The sequence below is a fragment of the Athene noctua genome, chromosome 2 (genome assembly GCF_965140245.1).
Source record: "Athene noctua chromosome 2, bAthNoc1.hap1.1, whole genome shotgun sequence".
NCBI classification, from domain to species: domain Eukaryota; kingdom Metazoa; phylum Chordata; class Aves; order Strigiformes; family Strigidae; genus Athene; species Athene noctua.
The window spans coordinates 76669161-76689821 of record NC_134038.1 but is presented as its reverse complement, the minus strand read 5'-3'; the positions used below and the strand labels follow the sequence as shown (position 1 = coordinate 76689821).

Below are 20661 nucleotides of genomic sequence, written 5' to 3'. Positions count from 1 at the left end.
AGGGGCCTGATCGTAATGTTGATGATTTACACTGAGAAGATTTTTCAGGTTCATAAAATCAGCATCTGTGCATTTAAATAGTTTCTCCCACTCCTAACTTTTACCTTCTATGTTTTGCTTAGTTCTATCTGTCCAGGAATTTTGAGAAATTTAGTGAAACTCAGCATTCAATATTAGGGTATCCAGCTAGAGATACATCAGTGCAGTCTGATTTTTTAAAAATTAAGAGTCCCGCCTTACTCTTGGCATCCCAAATCAGAGTTGAAATTACAAGTAACAAGTAATCTTGCTCTGTATAGGGCTTTTACATCATAGGAAAAATATATTCCAAGTGCAAATGCACTTAAATTTTTTCAGTGGTTCTTGGCTGCTCCTGTAGATGATAACTTTTTGACACAAAGTTTCTAGGAAGATGCCTATCTTCTGTTAATGTGTCTAACATGATTTATTAAAAAAAACAAGGTGTGAGGGGGAGGTGTCAATATGAAAACATAAGTTTGTGTTACTTTTTCTCCAAAATGACGTATGACCACATTGCCATTGTGGGTTATTTGTAAGAAACTGAAGGTCTAAAACTAAAAAATGCAGTTTCCGGTCTAAAATGTTAATATTTTAGGGAAAAATATTGATTATGTGCTTCATGCTCTGAAGCATGAAGGCCAGGCCCACTGTAACTGAGCTTGGTACACCGTCATCACTAACCACAAAGGCATGCCTCAGCTCACTGTAGGAGACAGATGAGGGAGTCCAGTTAGAGAGGAGAGAGGATGAAGCACTCTATCTGTAGCTCTAATGAGTCCCCATAGAATTACTTCCAGAATCTGTTTTCATCCAGTTGTTTTTCCAAAGACCTCAAATTATTTTGCAGGTTAAAAAAACAAACTAACAAAAACAACCAAAAAAAACCAATCAAACATTTTTCTGACCAGCTATACTCGAGAACTATGAATACCTCAGGTGAAATACAGAGGTAGATTTGACCAACTGTTTTCTTCCATGTTGCTGTTTTATTAGTCCATGATGTTCGGTTCCTTAATTGCGTAGAAATCAACCCTCTAACTCCTGACTGTTTTTCACTGCAGGTGAGAAATGTCTGCCTGATCTTCCATACGATGCCACCACCAGCTATGAGAAGGAGAATGAGATAATGCAGACACACGTTATCGACCAGGCCATTAATAATGCCATCAGTTACCTGGGGGCAGAGTCCTTGCGTCCCCTTGTCCAGACACCACCAGGTGGTTCTGAGGTGGTGCCTGTCATCAGCCCCATGTATCAGCTCCACAAACCTCTTGGGGACAATCAAGCTCGCTCCAACCATACAGCTCAGGACAGCGCAGTGGAAAACTTGTTGCTGCTTTCCAAAGCCAAATCTGTCTCCTCCGAACGAGATGCCTCTCCCAGCAACAGCTGCCAAGACTCAACAGATACAGAGAGCAATAATGAGGAACGCAGTGGTTTAATTTACCTGACAAACCACATAGGTCCCCATGCAAGAAATGGCATCTCTATAAAGGAAGAAAACAGGCAATATGATGTTTTGAGGGCAGGTACTGACAATTCCCAGGATGCTTTCAAAGTGATCAGCAGCAATGGGGAGCAAGTGAAAGTTTACAAGTGCGAACACTGTCGAGTCCTTTTCCTGGATCACGTGATGTATACAATCCATATGGGCTGCCATGGGTTCCGTGATCCTTTTGAATGCAACATGTGTGGCTACCATAGCCAGGACAGGTACGAATTCTCTTCCCACATAACTCGAGGGGAGCACCGTTTCCACATGAGTTAAAACTCGTCCAGCACAGATCTAGCCTCAACAGCTGCGTTACCGGAGCTGCACAAGCCACGACACCAACAAAGCACAAGTCAGCTGGACAGTAGAAGTACCAAGAGAATCAAAGGTTCAGCTATCTTCTCCCACAAGAAGAGATTTTTCCTTTTGGTAGCATGCATTGCAACTCAGTTTTCTAAAATGAGTTCTAAAGTTTTTACTGAAAATGTTTGATCACCAGAAACCTTTAGTAATGTAAGTAGGAGCTTTTGTAGTCACATAGCTGAAAGCCCTTCCCTTAACTGATGCTTCTTGCAAACCTCCCTTGCCAAAACTGTTAGCCATGCACAGGATGCACCATGCAGACGAGGACGCAACAGGCAGGAGTGGCCAAGCTTTCTCTCTTAACACCCTGAGCGTAGGGCTCTGACACCAGATGTACGTTTTTTGACTTCCTGGTATTATTTGACTCCTTTGGGAAGATTAATCTTGACTAAAGATGGAGGGGCCTATCTCAGACAACTTCACAGACAGCTGGGGTGGGATGGGACACCCTAGCCAGAGGGTTCTGAGTTGCTTTGATGGTAAAAAGGAGAATGTTCCCACCTGCAAGGGTGATGCTGGTATTGACATCATGGCTTGCCTTGCTTGTGTCACTAGGCAGGCGAGCAGGTATGTGAAAGATAGAAGAAACACCCTTGTAATATACTCTGTGATGTATGAATTGCATTTAATGTATAGAAAAAGGGTACTGTTGGCTCTCTGAATAAATGTTTTCTCTCCCTATCCAATGAAACCCCACTTTTCTTTAAGCAATCCCTCCTCTCTCCACATAAACAAGTTACAATGTATTTAATTTTTCTTTCTTCCTTTTTAAAGTTTTAGTTATTTAGAAAAGTATGATGTACAGTTGGGAAGAGCACTAGCTAGAAACGTGTGGGAAAAGTCTCCTTATGCATATTTTTCATCTTTTTTAAACTGCCTGGAAAATATCCAAATGTTCCTCTCTTACATATGAAAAAAAGTCCCCTTTTGCTTGCACAGAAGGTGTCCTCTTGTAGATTTTGTCGCTTTACTTGTAAGTGTTTCACTTAATCATTTTTAAAGCACTGTGCTGAATTAAACCAGCCAGCTCAAATTTGTTAGCCTTCTCCTTTTTTCCTGGCACTGGCTGTTTAATGAGGGACCAAGCCCTGTGAAGGTGCTGAGAACCCTGCTTGCTATTCAACAAATAAGTTCACCATGTGCTTTAAGTTACTTTTACTTCAGTGGAACTAATCTTAAAGTTAAAAAAATGGTGTTTTGCTGAATGGAGACCAGAGACTGTAGCACTTTGCAGAGTGAAGTCCACCAAGAGCCTTCTCCGTGATGGGTTCTGCTGCAGATACTGTAACTTCAGTTCGAATAAAAACCTCTATGATTTATCCCCAAACACAGCTGATATAAAAACATTTTTTTTTAAAAGCTTCTACTTAACTTCCTCTTCCAAATAATTGATTCCTCTCCCTGAACGCCCTCGTACTTTAAGATTGGGCAAAAAAGAAATTTTTGCAGCTGCATAAAAATCTATCAGTGCTGCAATACTTCCTGGGCAGCATTTGTAAAAATACCCCATCTTATTAACTTAATGTATAAATACTTCCACTCTGCATAATAAATGGATATTCTGCAGTGAACACAATCCTATAACCAACAAGACTAGCAGTCTTCTCATACAGCTACGTGTTCTCCATTCACAAGCGCATGCAAGAACATATGTTTATTATAAAAGAGATTCGATGGAACCACAAACGCTTGTACCTAGGCCAATTTGGCCTGATGTATGTAGCTATATTTGATATACATTTCCTATATATACATACTATTACAGGCGCGCAGAGTTCCTCCTTCTGCTTTCACTTTTGCAGGTGTAAGGCAGGAGCAACAACACTGAAGTTAAAGGAAAGATACTGATGAAATAATGAATTACAAATATATGCTTTTACAATCTCATGTCTTAGCTTTTCATGCCGACTGTAAGACAGTCACTTCGTATGACACATGGGCACAGAGGTGGTTTTACACTGCAAGTGCACGTGTGCACGCATATCTAGTAGCTTTGTCCCCAGATGGGGATGCTGTGTATGATTGTCCACAGACTGGTGCATATACCCATAACACTGAAAACAAATTACTAGTACATGTTAGGTACACTAGTACATACTGGATGGCCAATGACCCCCCAAAAATATGTAAACTGGAGGCCCAAAGGTGATCTCCTCTACTCCTACATTATAACTCAGTTGCCTTAAGAGACATTATTGCCTGTTACCATTTGGCCTGAGCCACTGTGCAGGGGCTGGGCATGAGGAATCGTCGGGCACTTTCATGCCCCAGCTACGGTTTTGTCATCAATGCCTGCTAAACATTCTGCTTCAAGACAGAATGGACTTGGCAATGAGGTATTACCAAATATTTCATATAAGAATGACCTGAAGAGGACCTTCAAGAGGGAGCTTACGGTGATGAATTTCCTTTTTTTTTTTTTTTTTTAAAAAAAAAAAGCTGAAATGAGTTCATTTTTTAGTAGCTGGTAGGGTTACATTCAGCTGTGTTCAACCCTCTCCACTTTCAACCGATACCAGCCAACAAGGGACAAATTACCCTGATCTGCTGCAATGTCCTGTGTGAAGTCAGATGTTCGCTGTATAGAAACATTCTGCTTTTATTGCTCTTGCACCTCTCTCCTACTATGCTTAGATTTAGGCCACTGTATACCCCAATGCTATTTAACCCTTCATTTTAAGACACCCCAAATTATAAAGAGGGGGACAGAAGCTTACTCAGGTGGTTTTGTTTCTTTGCTTTTACTAAAATGCAACACAAATAAAGCCACGTTTATTAACTGTGTAAACAAGAGTAGCTCCAGTGGAGTTTAAGACTGCCTTGAACTTAGCTTTTAAACACGATTTCTGATCACTGGGGAGGTTCACTGCCGTTGCAGCATCTCTGTGCACACATGCACATGTATGAGTCTGTGTTGCTTTTCTTGTCAACTTGCACGTGTGGTTTTGTGTATCATTAATATTTTATATACATATGTATGTGCATATATATCTAAAATGGTTCAGATGACATGATGATGCCCTGTCAGTCGCCAGTGGGTTTGTTTCCTGGATCTGGCGTTTTCTTATTTATAATATAACAGAATATGTTGATGTTGTATATTAAACAATACAATAGTATAAGTAAATATATTAGGACACAGTGTCTCAGAGGGCATAGTCTAAAGGCAGGAGCAAACAGCATTCTTTGTTCCCAACGGGGCTTTTTTTTAGGTTTGCTTTTTTTCAGTATTTTTCTCTTTTTTGCACAAAATCATCCCCAATTTGTTTAGAAACAAGTGTTTCAGTAATTTTATTTATGAATATATGCAAGGATGGCATGAAAATAGGATGGGGGGGTGTGTGCATTGAAACAAACTGTGCTCTCAGAAAACTAGTTGAAGTGTAATCTCCCTTTTTCTTCTTTTTTTGCAATGGTGCAATACCCTGATATGGTTTAGCTGAACCCTAAAATGATTAAACATGGTGAATGGCTTTAAGTTTATATCTGTTTTAAAAAAAGTAAAAAATAACCACTTCCCAGCCCTTCCCCAAACACTGCATTTTCTAATAGTATTTACACTTTTTTTTTTTGCTATGATTTTATATTGTAACTTCATTTTTCTTTGCAAACATTGTATTTAAAAAAAAAAAAAACAACACAAATTTCATAAAAATTGGAAATGTTTAAATTCTGTCTGCAAAGTGAACTGTATCTTTTGAGACAGGAGGACTTGGTCAAAAACTCCAACCCAAGCCCCAGAACATTTCTGTTGCTCTCCAATGGGGGAAGAAGTCAGTCGGTACAGCTGGAGGCCCTGTGTGTGTGTGGTGGTGACTTTGTGTGTGCACGGGCTGCGTGTGGTGAGCTGCAGACAGACAGCTTCATGGGCAGCAAGGGAGCGCTGAGCATCATGCAGGGCCCTGGCCTCTGCTGCCGCACTGGCAGCTCGCATCATGCTGAGTTCATCAGTGCTGTCCTCACAACCCCATCTTCTGTGGCCAGAAAAAGTGCCGCTGTGTCATCAGTCAGCCTGCACTCGCCAGCTACGTGAGGCAGCCTTGCTAAGCCAGCTCCAACTGAACGTCAAGGCCTAAACTGGCTACCTCCTATCCAGTGGCCCTGGCCACAAAACTTGCACAGCTCCAGCGTGTAGCTGACTGACTTTGAGGAGGTTGCTTCCCTTCCAGCCCTCTCCTCTTACCTTTCCCTCCCACCACCCAGCCAAAGTCATTACAGAACACAATTACTTCTGCATGTAGAGTCATGGTAATTCAAAATAAAACACTGAGAAATTATTTCTACTATTTGCCATAACAAAGGTGATTTCTCTGCGGGTGTCCCCGTTTCCTTCAGATTCCAGCACAGTAAATTTCACATCACATATTTAATGCAAACAAGAATCACTGTTTTGCTTCAAAAAAGCACCATTTATGAAGTTTTAGAAATATTTCCATTTGTAAAACTACTATTATGAACAAAATGAGATTAAAGAAACCCCCAAACTCTAATGGTACTGCAATCAATTTTTTTACAGGTTCTCAAAATCTAAATTTTCCTTAAGTTGCCATGATAGGGATTCGTCATAAACTATGACTGCTTTTCTATAAGAAGGAACTTTGTAACATCCTAATTCTTTTGTTCACTATCATAGCTAGTTCTCAGTCAATGAGATGAACTACAAATTTCTGTTTCTGCAAAGTAAATATGGTCTGTTAAATAACGATAATCACAAAAATAGACCAAATGTAATATTCTCAATCAATGTTATTGAGTCCTTGAACTAGAGACGTCCACAGATTTAAATGCAGGTTTGTTTACCTAAAAATATATTCTGGCGATCTATCTATAACATTTCAAAGACTTTCTTAATATCGTAATATTTATATTTTTTCCTACTCCATTAGCCAATAGCTTGACTAAATTACATCAGAAACTCTTGTAGGTGCCACGATATGAATTATTATACAGACACAAACATACAACTACCGGAGTGAGTATTTTCAGGCTCAAGTTCCCAAACAGGCTTCCCAACCCATATATAAGCATCTAAACACAAAAACAACACTAAGATGTGCTTGGCAGCCAACATTTTCTAGTCAGTCTTTGAAATCAAGAAATACACAAGATTATTTTAGTAGATATCAAAATGAGAACTTGGACTCTGACCTGAAGCACACAGATCTGATAATGTAACAATTTCCTTTTTTTTTTTTTTCTCCTTTTTTTTTTTTTTTTCTTTTTTGCAGGGGGAGAAACTCAACATCTCATTTGGGGGAAAGGGGTTAGAAATGCTCTGGGTTTGCCAATACACTGAGGATATTGCACTGGTTTTTTCAGCTTATGAGATGGTAAAAAAATAAAGGAGAAGCTTTAGGAGGAGAAAATAAAGTTTCAGCAGCATCAGTGACAATATGAAAGCTGAAAATGTTGCAACTGGAAAACCAAAATGTTTGCTTGATTTCTGAAAAAACTGTACCTGCCTGTCTTGTCAGTCTGAGCTCCAGGTCATCCCTCCCTGCTATGGGCCAGCCAGGTTGTGTCCACCATCATGAAACACGGTCAACTTCTTGTCTGGAAGGAAAATGGTGCATGAGAACAAATTCTGGTTCGAATTCATTATGAAAGACAAAAATCCCTCAGATCTGGTCTGTGGGAGGCAACAGAAGTCTTAATCTTAACAGGAACTCCATTATCACAGTTTCTCAATTTTAAATTTTTGATGCATCTTTTTTTATGGCTACACAGACTTTGAATTTTCAGGGTTACTGAACATGCAATTCTCATTAAAGTCACTGGCAGCTGCAGGCATGCAGCATTTCTAATATTCTGTGATAATTGCCAGAAGATGGGTATTCAGAAAACTGCAGGCCCAAAAATTTGCAGTTTCAGTGAAAATGGGCTAGACGGCAGTGAGAAATCCAAAGCCAGTCTTCAGATCGCAGGAGATCATCACATTTAAACAAAAAAAGGATGGATCAAAGGTGGCTGAAACCCCAGATCCCTGTTAACTGCAGTGAGACTTTTGCTGCATTTAGAATTACAATATTTTATTTATATTTTTTTTTTTTCATACAAGGTAAGGTCTCACTGCTTTAAAGCCCATCTTGGGACATGGAACAATTCCCAGTTTTATCTGTCCCAACCACACATATGAAACCTATGAGTGATAGAGGGCAGCTGCTACTGTTTCTGCTGCTGGTGGAGGCTGCAAATCACACAAACCAACGCCTTCCTGTCCCTTGGGAGAGAAGTGAAGGTTCTGGTTTATAAGCAGTTAGAGAAGAAAAAAAAAGAAAAAAAAAAAAAAGATCTACACCTTGCAGCAGACAGTGAGCCTGGGGCTGGCGGGGTGAGGAAGTTAATCAGCACTGAGCAGGCTGTTCGGGATGAGGCCAAACAGATGGCTCGTCTCTGAAACGGCAAAACGGGAAGCAGATGTGGCCACCGCTTCTCCCCATGCATAACTGGGAACCAGCCGGTTGGTGAGGAAATTTGCATAACAAGGATAATTTGGTATCAAAACTGTCCCTAGAAGTGATCTGAATGGATCTGGGCACAGTTGACAGTTTTCACTTCTTGTTTCCCACTCAGTGTTCAACCAGATTAAATTTTAATTTTGAACCTACTGTTTGCCTGAAGTTGCTCTCAGCTGTCTTCTAGGGAAACCTATGATGCAGGCAGGGAGGACTCGGCAGCTCTCCACTGAAGCTTTCAGGGCCAAAACCCTGATCTCTGTTCAGTCAGTTGAAATTTTAGTGACTAATTTCAGAGGGCTCTGATTTCCAATTTAAAGTCTGTAAACTTCACATCATCCTGTGAACAAGCAGCAAAACTGAGCCTGAGCTAATATCGTTTATTTGCATGCACCGAAATTCATAGAGCCTGGACACAGGGACACCACAAGCCTGGGCTAATGCCCTGCAAGCTTCTTTCTACCAAGAGCAGCGCCAAGAGCCCCAGACGAGCCCCGCATCCCTCCCCGCTGCCCGGGGGGAGCAGGGGTGGGGGGCCTCCAACTGCAAACCCTCACCAACCTGTCAGAGCCTTTGCACCTGCCAGTGCGGCACAAAAAACTTTACAAAAAAACGTGGGAAAACAACATGAATATTGAGGGCAGTTTAACACATAGATATGATGTACTACAAGTAAAGGAGAGGTTTCTTTTTTTGTATTCCTCCCTATTTTGTTTCAAAGGACATAGTAACATCTATTTGACTACAGCTTCTACCTCATAGTGTTTCTGTTGCACTGACAAGGACTAAATATATCGCAGCCTTAATACATCATATAAATTAAAGTAGATATCCAAAGAACTTAACATTAAGGGATGTTCAAATCTGGATTCAAACACTCCAGTTTTGTTTCACCGATAGCTGCAGTGTGCAAAAAAGTACCTTTATCATCTTAAGGAGATTCACTCATGTAGCTGCGTCAGAGAGTATAGGCTCATTCTCCATTGTGCTGGAGAAAAAGAAGAGGGAGCAAATACTTCCTGAAAACATGTATTTGCAGGCACTAACAGAAGCATTGTTATATGAATTTTACTCTTTTTTTAGTACATACACAATTTACCTCCCCACCTCAGAAGTCCTACTCTGAAACATTCACAAACTCTTATTTTTGCATTGAATCCAGTCACTTAGTTCTAGACTAATAATATATAGAGTATTTTATTTGCATAGTCTAGCAAACGCACATGGGAAATGCACTTAACACACACATGTATGTAGGGGGTTTTTTGGACTCATCAAATATTGGTACAAATTAGAATGATTACTTCTGCTTTGGAAACATCTGTCTCACTATCCCTTTGTAAATGTAAGCTGACTGAGACACAAACCAGTTTTATAAGGTCTAACGCTGATACTATGATAGTACCCGACAGGAAAATTTCTACTGCAGTAAGCACAGTAAACCTGAATAAGTGCAAATAATCAAGCTGCTGAAGAACACACAGTACGAACAGGCCCTGCAGTTCATGCACGTACAGCATGCTGCTTCTCCCCAGGTCACAACTACATTGCATTTAACTGACCTTTAAATAAAGATTGGATCCTGATCAGCAGAAAGAGTAGAAATACACAAGAAGAAAAGCCAGAGTGGTTTTAGGAAGACAATGAAATGCACGTATTAATAGACTAAGAAGACTAAAACCAAGCATTTTCCACAAAATTCCAAAGCCCAAACCAGGAGAAGGAGACTATAGGCATCTGTCTGAGTTTTTTTTTAATAGTTCTTGATAGCTGAATCATAATTTAGTCATTGAAGGTAGGGGCAAATGTACCAGAAGTGATAGCAAGACCAGAAGGGAAATGAAGGGTGGCAGAAGATTGGGTGGAAAAATTAACGCATAGAGTTCAGCAGTGAAAAAATTACTCTCTACCATAAGGGTTATTACCACAGAATTAAGAAAAGCAAAAACCAGTGCCTCTCAGGGAAAAAAATAAGTCTAGCATTCTTAACAGTTGCATGCTTTTTTTTACTGTGGAAGAGTTGGCGTCTTATCTTGGTCATCCTTAAATCTAAAATCAATTTAGGAACTAAAACTAATTTTTGTTTGGATTTTAGCAACTCGTCCACCCACCACCCCCCCCTGCCCCGCCAAATCCAGACAGTCAGTGCAGGTGTTCTAGCTATACATTCATACTTCCTTTTTTCTTTAGTACCTGACAAAGCAGAGACTCGCATAGTGTAAATCCTTTTTAACAATTCCTTTCATTGTCATTAATGTTAAAAATAATTCTCTTTTCTTAATATCCCAGTCTCCAGAGACACACAGTTCTGGAGAACATCTTTTTTTTTTTTTTTTTTTTCCAAATACAGGAGGTGTGTAGCTCTGTGTACTTGTGGGGGGTGAACAGGGTTAAGATATAAGTGGAAACTACTCTGAACCAAAACGGAATATCATTTCATCTTATTATCTTTAAATTTATTCTATAGTTTCCAAAATCTAAGATATAATTTCTGAAAATCTAGTAAAGAGCAGCACTACTGTAAAACTATTACATCCTTCCCCCTTCCCTGAAAGGGAAATTGTAGCACAAAAAAATACTAATTCCCTTAGAAAAAAAATCAGGATTGGTAGCCAGGTCTTCTAATACTTGCTTATTCTCCAGCCACATACTAGGCTTCCTTTTCTGTGGGTAGTAAACTCAGGAATCCCTATTTGCAGACCCTTGCACTACTAAGAGCTGTAAAAAGGCAACAGATCTAAGCATTCAGGCTTTAGATTACATCTAAGAGTGCCTGTGTACATACATGTGTACTATAGGTGTATACACTATATGTGTGTCTAATTCAAAACAGTCAATAATTTATGTATTTCTAACCAACAGTTGCCAGTTTTCCTTCCACATCTTTGTTACTGAAAACATCTCATGTTACCTAAATTTACAGAATATTTTGACCAAACATACAAAGATACATAAACCTTTCCATGATCAGTTGCTGAAGATAGGCTGATTTTGCCTTACAAAATGTCTTTAAATGTTGCACAGATAAAAAAGGAAAACAATATTGGGAGAGGCGCTCTCTGTCTGTTTTCTTACGGACACATAATGAGCTCTTCAAATAACAGTTTTATGGTAACCAACCAATTTAACAAACTGGGATGCTTTTCTAAGCCTTACAAACACAATGCAAAATCACTCTATTTACCCTCCCAACTATCTCAGGAAAAATAAATTTTAAAAAACAAAAAAACCTCAACAAGGCAATAACCACATGAAAATGTTATGCTCCGAAGAAAAAGAAAACTATGATGGCTTTAGTTAGCAACAGAAAACAGAAGGCTCATTGGAAACTTTGTACAAATACCAACGTGCAAAATAGAAACTTCAGATAAGCTGTGGAAAGAGGGTGGGATTTCCAGAAAATAGGGAAGGACTTGTCACACCCTCCTTGTCAAATTTTGCAGGATCACCACAGCTTCTCTGGAGAAACAGCATGTTCAGAGGGGGAAAACTAAGGGCTTTCCTTTTGGTTCTGCTTCTCCTGTATAAACTGCTTGCCTAATTTCCTTTGCAATTGGAGAAATATTCAACTCAAAAAAACATCCTTTCCACATCTTACTGTGCTGTGCATTTTTGCTACTAAGCCTCTGGCCACTTCCATAATTTTATATTATGAATATTGTATTTATATCAATGCCTTACTTTTTCTCAAACCCTGGCTTGCACTAATATTAGGTAAGGTAAAGCTGCCAGGGCAGTGAGAAGAGGGAGGATGGTGCTGTTCAGCAGCTCTCAGCAGAGCCTCTCCCAAAGGTGTGCAGGGACGAGGGCCAAGTCCCTTGGCTGTTCACACCATGCCAACACAGGAAGTTACACAGCCCATTTTTCTCAGTGTTTTCTGAGGTCACCCTTGGAGTTTCTTCTCCAGAAAAGCAGAATAAATGCTTTGTGGGCTAGCAGGACCTTGCTTTCTAAGCTCTCGTGTCACGACTGCCACCTGACAACACATCAGTCAGAGCCCTTCCCCGGCGGGTGCTCACCTGGCATCTTCAGCCTGGGATGTGCCCTGCTGAAGCCCATCAGCTCCTCGAGGGTCCGAGCTGCAGCAAGGGCACAGGGCTCTGCTGGAGGAAAGTGGGCAGCGCCCCAGCCCTGGCTCTTAGCCACCAGACAATGGCCTTGGAGCGTTCAGCTGCCTTCAGTCTTAGCTGGGCACCTCGAGATACCCTATTTCCTCACGAGGGATGTATTCAGCCCCGCAGCACACCTTGGCAAGTTTGTTAACGTGGTGTTAGAGAGGAAATACCTAGAAGAAGCAAACACACAGAGGTTTGGTAGCAGTGGAGAGGGGAAAGTAAATTTACACAAGAAAAAAAATATTTGGGGGGCAGTAAAATATGAAAATAATTTCTTCAGAAAATTGTACTTTGCTCATTCTTGGCTTCTTTAGACTAAGCCTGCCTCTGCATCAGGAAGACACTGGGAGGAATGAAGGTAGATGTAAAAACCACTGGCTTTTGCAGTTAGCTTTCTAAAAAGTTTTATTGCAGTGATAAGTAAAAAAAAAAAAAAAAAAAGAGTAGTACAAATGTTGTGTACAGTCAGCATACAAAAAGTGGGTCTGGAAACAGCTCCTGCAAAGATGCATATTTCAGAAAAGGGATTTCTAGGGGGTTTTTTTAGGTAGCCTAATATTAGTTTTATCTATGTGTCAGGAAAAAATAAAATAGGGATTTTGGATTAAGTTATGAAAGTCTCAAAAAAAAAAAACCCCACATAGCAAATTCCCAGACCCCACAGAGTACCTTAGCCTGCTTTAGACACAAAATTTAAGTACAGGATCCAAGAGTGCACCTGTCTCTACTCAGTAGAGAGGACATCTATGCCACATGGCATCATCCCAGATGCCAACAGGAGAATCCTCCAGCAGAGGAGTAGCAGCATGTTCAGACCCATAGGACAGAACAAGAGAGAGATGTTATCATCATTTCCTCTTTCTTCCCTCTGACGATTGGTCTTTAAAGTGAATGTTCCCTTCAAAAAAGGGAATTGCAGCCATATATGGCTTTCCCTGACCATCCAAGCTGCCGTTCTGTGCCATTGCCTTTCCAGGGATTTGCAAAGCAGTGCTACCGTGTTGAAGACCGAATCTGTAGTCCAGTAATTTGTTGGTTCAACAAAAGGCATGGCTGAAACAAGCTGCCTGACTCAAAGAGCGTACGCTTCCTGTTGTTGGCAGAAAGTGAGACTTTGCGCTGTTCCTCCTTGCTTCCTTTAAAAACAGTGCCAGGAATTGATGTAAATTGGCTGCCAAGCATCTGACCCACAAAGCAGGGAAGTGAGAAAATGGAGGACTCAGGAAGACGAGCAATATTAGCCATCTATATCTAAACATATATGATTTTTTAGTATACTTGATGAACAATCATGGATGGCATCAGCAATTTTCACTTGAATTGTGCTCAAGGGGCTGAAGTCTTCAGCAGCTCCAGAGAATTCTTTCTCCAGAGAAACCAGTCAAGTGGTTTCTTCAATTATAAGAACTGTCTGCAATACCAACCGCCGTAGGCCACGCCTTATGCTGCCCAAATAACTCAGTCAAACATCAGCACACAGAAAGTTAACTAATTACCCGGCACGTAGGAGTTCTGTCTTCTGGGACTTCTGTCAGGTGGGTCAGGAGAAGGTCCCTGCTCCGCTGGGGTAAGAGTGGTGCCAGATGTCCAACCCTATTACAACAGCACTAATGGTTTTTACTTGTGAGGCAACATGAAGAGAACAACAAATGCCATCTGCTATCAACCAAAACTCAAATGAATTGAGACTGTTGAATTAATTGGACTCAGCTCCTGTTACCTACCTGTTATTTATCTATATTTCAATGCATTTTCAGGATTTTCAGCCTGGTAGACTACTCATATCTGCTCATTTATTCTGCTATTAAAATTCCGAAAATCAAGGGTCAATTTCAGCACAAATGGACTGCATTGGGATTTTCATCTCTTTTCCCAATTCCGGGGTAATATTACAGCCTGAGACACAAGGTAAAATGAATCTTTAAAAATCCTATCTTTGTTAAGCAGGGAGTTCAGGCTGATTTTCACAGCTCCCTCCAAAAAAAATTCTTAAAAATCGAAGTCCACGCAACGAATCAACAATTGTCCTTAATAGAATGCCAGTAACAAGTCATTAATACTGGATGATTTTAAGTGACAAAACAAGGATATATGACTTTGACTACCCTTGGGCTTTCCTTAAGAAACTGGTGGACTTCTTTGGGAAAAGATCTCCATCTGGTGGCAGACTATGAAAAAGATCGTCAACACTACAGAGGTGTTTCCCTTGAAAAGACTGCTGTTACTAGAAATGGGGTGGATTTGTTGTGGATAATTTTTTTCTCCATAAATGTCTAAACCTTATATAGGAGAGACTGCGCAAGGCATCTTTTAGTCCTGCTAAGTCTGTCCTAAATGCATGTCTAGCAAAAGCATTTGAGCTCATCTGGCTCATGTATCCCATCACACAATTTTTCCTGCTGACAGCACTGTGGGAACAGCCTGTGGATGATGAGGAGCAACAGTACCGTTGCCACCTGCATCTGCAGGCAGATACCTCCAGGATATTAGGACTCACCTACAGACAATGGCTATATCCCTCTATAGCAATGTAAATAAGGCGGTAGGGGCATAAGACTCTTAAAAGAGAAAAACTTTTAATGGGGATTATGTTATAAAAGGTAACCTTCCTTCGTGTGAATTACTCCTACTGTGGGGTCACTAGAGGAGGCGGTTGTACTATTGTAACTATGTGGGGAGCTGTACTACCATAATCATTTTTAAAAGCACATGAGAAATAGTTTTCATGAATGAAACCATGACGGAGCAGTCCCCAGCATGCTCAAGTTTGTTCCTTCTGAGACATTTACAGACAGAGCATTAGTATATATATTTAGCAGATGAGAGCAAAGGTTTCTGAAAATTGAATTGTGAGTTCTCTTGCATTTCTTTGATGTAAAACGTCTGGCTTTGGAAAGACTTCTGATATCGCAATGTTTTAATTACCACATTTAATTTTTTTCAGTCAACTATAAGACTCACTGTCATATGACAGAAAGTCACCACATTAAGCAGAGTGGAACCTTTTAAATCTATCACTGAAATCACTGAAAAAAATCAAAAGAGATGTTCAGAAAATAACAGATTAATAACGGAACCTGGGAACACATTACCTATTACCTCCTCCCTTGTCACTATGAGTGCATTTTCTACCTCCTCTTTCTCTCCAGTTATAGTTATATCAGCCCAGAGGTTCTGTAGCCTTCTTGAAAGTGGAGTTTTTCTATTTTCTAATTTTATGCCATCACTGCTAAATGTAGCCATCAACAGATATTGAAACATTTATCATCATTGTCAGAATAATTTCAAGTACACATGTTTATTTGCATCTTTACATGTAATCAGTTCCCCCACAACACTTTTCGATTTTCTCTGTTGATTCTCCCTTTCTCTAGGGGAAACTGGAACCAGAATAGCTTGCAGAAACCAGCTTCCAGAGTTCATGCCCCCTCTGGAAAAAAATTCTCTGTAATTTAAGAAAAATCAGGAGTCTCTACAATTCTACTTACTTGGCTATATTCTCCACTATAACAGATCTATATCCATTCTGTAGTGCAAATAATTGGTATGCAAGAAATACAATATATCAAGAGCATTCAAGCTCCCTAAGGCAGTATCTCACATTTCTTTTCTTGGCAATATCTCACATCTTTTTTCATATTTGGAAAAAAAAATCCATAGCCGAAATAATAATGAAGGCCAAAGTCATTGTTCTTCAGAATATTGAATTAAGTATATAAGCACAATCTATTTCATGACAAATCTTGTAAGAAATTTCATTGGTTACATCAGATCTCCAAGGATAAGCAGTCACTAGTTGTAACTGGTACAAAATAAAATTATTTCTTTGGAAAATGAGAAAATGGAGAAGCGGCTGAGGGAACTGGGATTGTTTAGTCTGGAGAAGAGGAGGCTGAGGGGAAACCTTATCACCCTCTAAAACTACCTGAAAGGAAGCTGCGGAGAGCTGGGGATGAGCCTCTTTAGCCTAGTAGAAAGCGACAGGACAAGAGGGAATGGCCTCAAGCTGCGCCTGGGAAAAGTTCAGACTAGATATTAGGAAGCATTTCTTTACAGAACGTGTTGTTAGGCGTTGGAATGGGCTGCCCAGGGAGGTGGTGGAGTCCCCATCCCTGGAGGTGTTCAAGAGTAGGGTCGATTTAAAGCTTAAGGATATGCTGTATGTTGGAACTGTGCTAGGTGAATGGTTGGACTAGATGATCTCCAGGGTCCTTTCCAACCTTGATGATCTGTGATTCTGTGAAAACACACTTGTAGGTCTTAACCACCACTGAGTAATTTTTCTAACTGGTGATGCCTATTAATCAAAATGATTCTGTGTAACAGGTTTAGGTGGAAGGACCCTCCCAACTGACAGAGACATCCTTTCCTCTGGCTGTAGGTAAAAAGTTGTCAAAAGACAGTTTTACTAACACCAGTAAATAAAGTTAAAAAAATCATAGAAGCTACTCTAAATTTAAAAGCAGAAGCCTAGGGAATTTCACATCTCATTACATTTTAACCCACAGTACAGAACTCAAAACCTGTAAGAACTGGGAAGTTTCACAAGCCACTGCCTAGAATTTTGTGATCTACTTCTAATAAAAAAAAAAAAATAAATAAAAGCCAGTGGTTTGTGTTTTTTTTCCTGACTGTAAATACACAATCATTCTAGATGGTTTTCCAAAGCAATGCATTAGCAGACCCATCATTTAGTTTAATGTGCCCAGGTGTTGCCACTTTACAGAGCCCAGGGAGAATTTCAGATTGCAGTATTCTAGTTGTAAAATCAGACAAACTAAGCTGAAACTGGAATTTTCTATTGGCACAATTTAAAGAAAGCCTCAGCTCCTGGAAGCTTTTCTCATATGGAAAAGCCCAGCCCAGCTGTATTTCTAGCTTGGATGTTTGATTATGCTGCATACACCAGTAGCCAAAGGAAACTGTGGTATGTTCAGAAATACGACAGAACACAAGATGCCATCCTACCCACAAAGTCTCCAACCTTACCCAACTCAAATAGAAGGGCCACTCTTAGGCTCAGGGTGCTTTTAGGGAATCTGAGACACTATCTAAGCCACACACATCCAAGTCAGGGTGAACTACATGGTTGTGATTCTACAACAAAATCCACAACGGCAGCAGCCTTGCTCGAGTGTGCACAGCTCAAGGTTCCCCTTTCCTGGTCCCCTCCTCCCTGCCCAGCTAAGAACTCCAGTCATGCCCAGGTGGACAAATGGCTGTTGTTCCCCTTTTCCCCAGTAACCTACAGTGAGGAAGCCCTGCATCCTCTCTCTGCCAACCAAAAAGCAGATTCAGTATCTTTTCAGCACTCCTGCAGCTGTCATTCACTTTCCTCCACCCTCAGCTTCCAAAAGAGCAAATTGTTGCCTTTTGCTTTCTGCTGCATCTTCCTCCGCCACAAGAAAGCAACCTAGTATTCCTCTGGAACAGGTAACGTGCCATGACAATACAGGAATATGAAGGCAGGATATATCTTACCTTACAATTCTTGCATGATTGTTTTCTGAAGTTAGAGATTATGAAATTATTGTAACACCTGTGCACAGTTAATTAGAAAACCGTATTCAAAGTGCAGTTATAGGCAAACAGCAAGGCCGTATCTAAGGCAGCTTCACACGGGTCTTTCCTGCAGCAGCATCAATGTTTTCATTAGTGACTTAAGTGATGGAAGAGGGAGGCTCCGCTGCATAACTTTGCTCTTGAAACCAAACTATGAAAGACGGGAAAACACAGCAACTTCAGAACAACTTTGCTGAAAATGACCTACAAACTAAAAATTAAAAAACAGCATCATGCCCCAGTGAAAAGCGCACCTATCTTCCACCCTGCCACAGGCAGGGGGTGCAGGGGTGGCCTCCCTGGGAAGAGGCCAGGGTCTGCCCCGCGCCGGACACGGCTGGTTCCAACGGATGCACAGCAGAGCAGATACCCACACTGCAGCCCACCAGACAGCCCGTGCTGAGGCAGATGGATACTCCTGGAGCAACTGTGGTCCATGGAGCGCCAGCACCAGAGCAGGCATAAAAACATGAGGGGGAATGAGCTGCAGCGAGAAACTGCCATGTACTGACTGCAACCTCCCACCTCACTGAGCCCCGTGGCGGCAGGGGGGCAGAGCTGGGAGCAGAATGGGGTCTGGGACAGCAGGGAGGAAAGGTGCTGTTTCAATGTCTGGTTTTGTTGGTTTCTCACTCCCTGAACCTATTTCAATTGGCAGTAAGTTAATTTATCCCAAGCCAAGTCAGTTTTGCCCACAATGGTAACTGGTGAGTGATCTCCCTGCCCTTATCTCAACCCGCAAGCTCTCTCATCCTACTTTTCCCCAATCTCACCCAGGAGAGAGAGCGAGCGAGGGGTTGGGTGGGCGCCTGGCGCTTTGCCAAGGGTAACCTGCCAGATGAACCACCTTTCAAAACTCTCCCAAAGCCCAACCCTTCATTTAAATTTCAAAGGAAGGTGCACTCATGAGTTTGAAGACAAGTGCAAGCACTGTAACTATATTTACAGTTCAAAGCACCTTCTAAATCTTAGCAAATGCGAGTGCACACCAAGATGAATCCCCCACTGTCATCAAAATTATAAATTTAATAGGAAAAGTGGGTTTTTTGGTTGGTTGGTTGGTTGGTTGGGGGTTTTTCCAATGACATGTTGGCTTGGGAGTAGTTCCATCATTTCTCTTACAAAACCAGAAATTGCCTTATTTCAATAGGACAATCATAACAATGCTCTCAAAGGCCAGTTGGGTTTTCAACCACTTGCCATTAGCAGATGATGATCATTGCTGCTTCATCAGCTTTTTACCTGCTTGCATTGGCAGAGTTTTCTATAAATGAAAATTCACCTGGGGATTTCATACTGCTCTGAGACAATTTAGCCAACTCAAATACAAGATGCACTGAGAAAACAAAGAGTCTGAATTGCCTTGATTACTAATAAGACCTCACTTTTCCAGGACTGCAATTATTTACCTTTATTTAAGAGAAACTAAGAGATTGTGCACCAAATGCTGCTGAACCACAAGAGCAGAGAGGAGTCCTGCATTTCTTCTTACCAAGTTCAGCCAGCCAAAAAGAATAAATAATGAAGCACGTAGGTTTCTGCATACACTAAACAGATCCATTAAAGTGGATTTATCTGCACCATTTCCCTTAAATTACAGTCATGCCCTACTTCTGTGCGATTTTCTGTATTTTGTGGAATTACATTACTGGCAATCTAATCTCTTGTTTGGTGGCACTGTTACAGCGGGTTATGAAATACCTGTTGGGCTGATATTGGAAGTCCTGCTGACTTGTGAGTCCTGCGGCAAAACCTGAACACTGCTAGATGGCTGAAGAGACAGTCATATTACCTGTATCACCCCTAAAAAAGAATAAACTTCACTTAATGTTCCCTTTCACTATTTCTGTATGTTCTCTAAAACAAAAGCATGTTCATATTAAGAGAGTGCTAAGTATTGAATAATGTAAGAAGCAGGAGGAAGAATACTGCTGTCTGGTGCTGTGGTTCTGCTTTTTATCTCTCTCTCAAGTTCCACTTTGCAGGAGACAAACAGAGCAGCACAGCATTTCCCTCCCAGTCCTTGTCATCGTAGGAGGTGTTTTATTCTCTCTCACCACGTGCCTTCTCACCAGTCCTTTCAGCAGCGCCATCTCCATTAAAATATGAATATTCAGACACACAGGCAAGCGCAGTATGCTCACACAGCATACCAGAATAAATCTTGGCATAAATAAGGCAACTATTTAATCATATGTAAGGGTTTTATTACCCTTGAGCAACCCTTAGGTTTTACTAAACAATTAAAATTCTCTGGGGTTTTGATTCACTTGCCCGAGAAAAGATTTTTCAAGAGCATGTGTTCATTAGGGTTGGAGAATGTTTGGAGAGAACAAAAACCTTACCTAGTACATGTTTATAGCTGTCCAACACTAAACTTGTGGGAACAGATTTAATCTCATAAACTTTACCCAAGTGGCACAAAAGTCAATCAGTTTGGACCACATCACACATTTAGGTTTAGAAAATAATTATTTTGCTTTCACTATTTCAAAACTTAATTTGCATACCTGAATGTTTATATCTCTGCAAAACAATTTCTAATACATACAGAAATTTACTAAAATCATAAGCTAAGAATAGAACTGATTTTTTTATGTTTAAATCAGGATGAGGGCTAAGAAGAGCCAAATCTTCTAAACTATTCTCAATT

At 40.6% G+C, this 20661-nt stretch overlaps 1 protein-coding gene across 20 annotated transcripts in view; it reads left to right on the top strand.

Moving 5' to 3' along the window:
- Nucleotides 1–2455, top strand: part of IKZF1 (IKAROS family zinc finger 1) — a 55240-nt gene extending 52785 nt beyond the window's left edge. For all 20 annotated transcript variants that reach the window (XM_074897827.1, XM_074897831.1, XM_074897830.1 and 17 more), the window contains one exon: nucleotides 1083–2455. In XM_074897827.1, coding sequence (XP_074753928.1) covers nucleotides 1083–1789 — 707 coding nt within the window. In that variant the 3' untranslated portion in view covers nucleotides 1790–2455. The remainder of the gene's footprint in view (nucleotides 1–1082) is intronic.
- Nucleotides 2456–20661: the final 18206 nt, after the last annotated feature.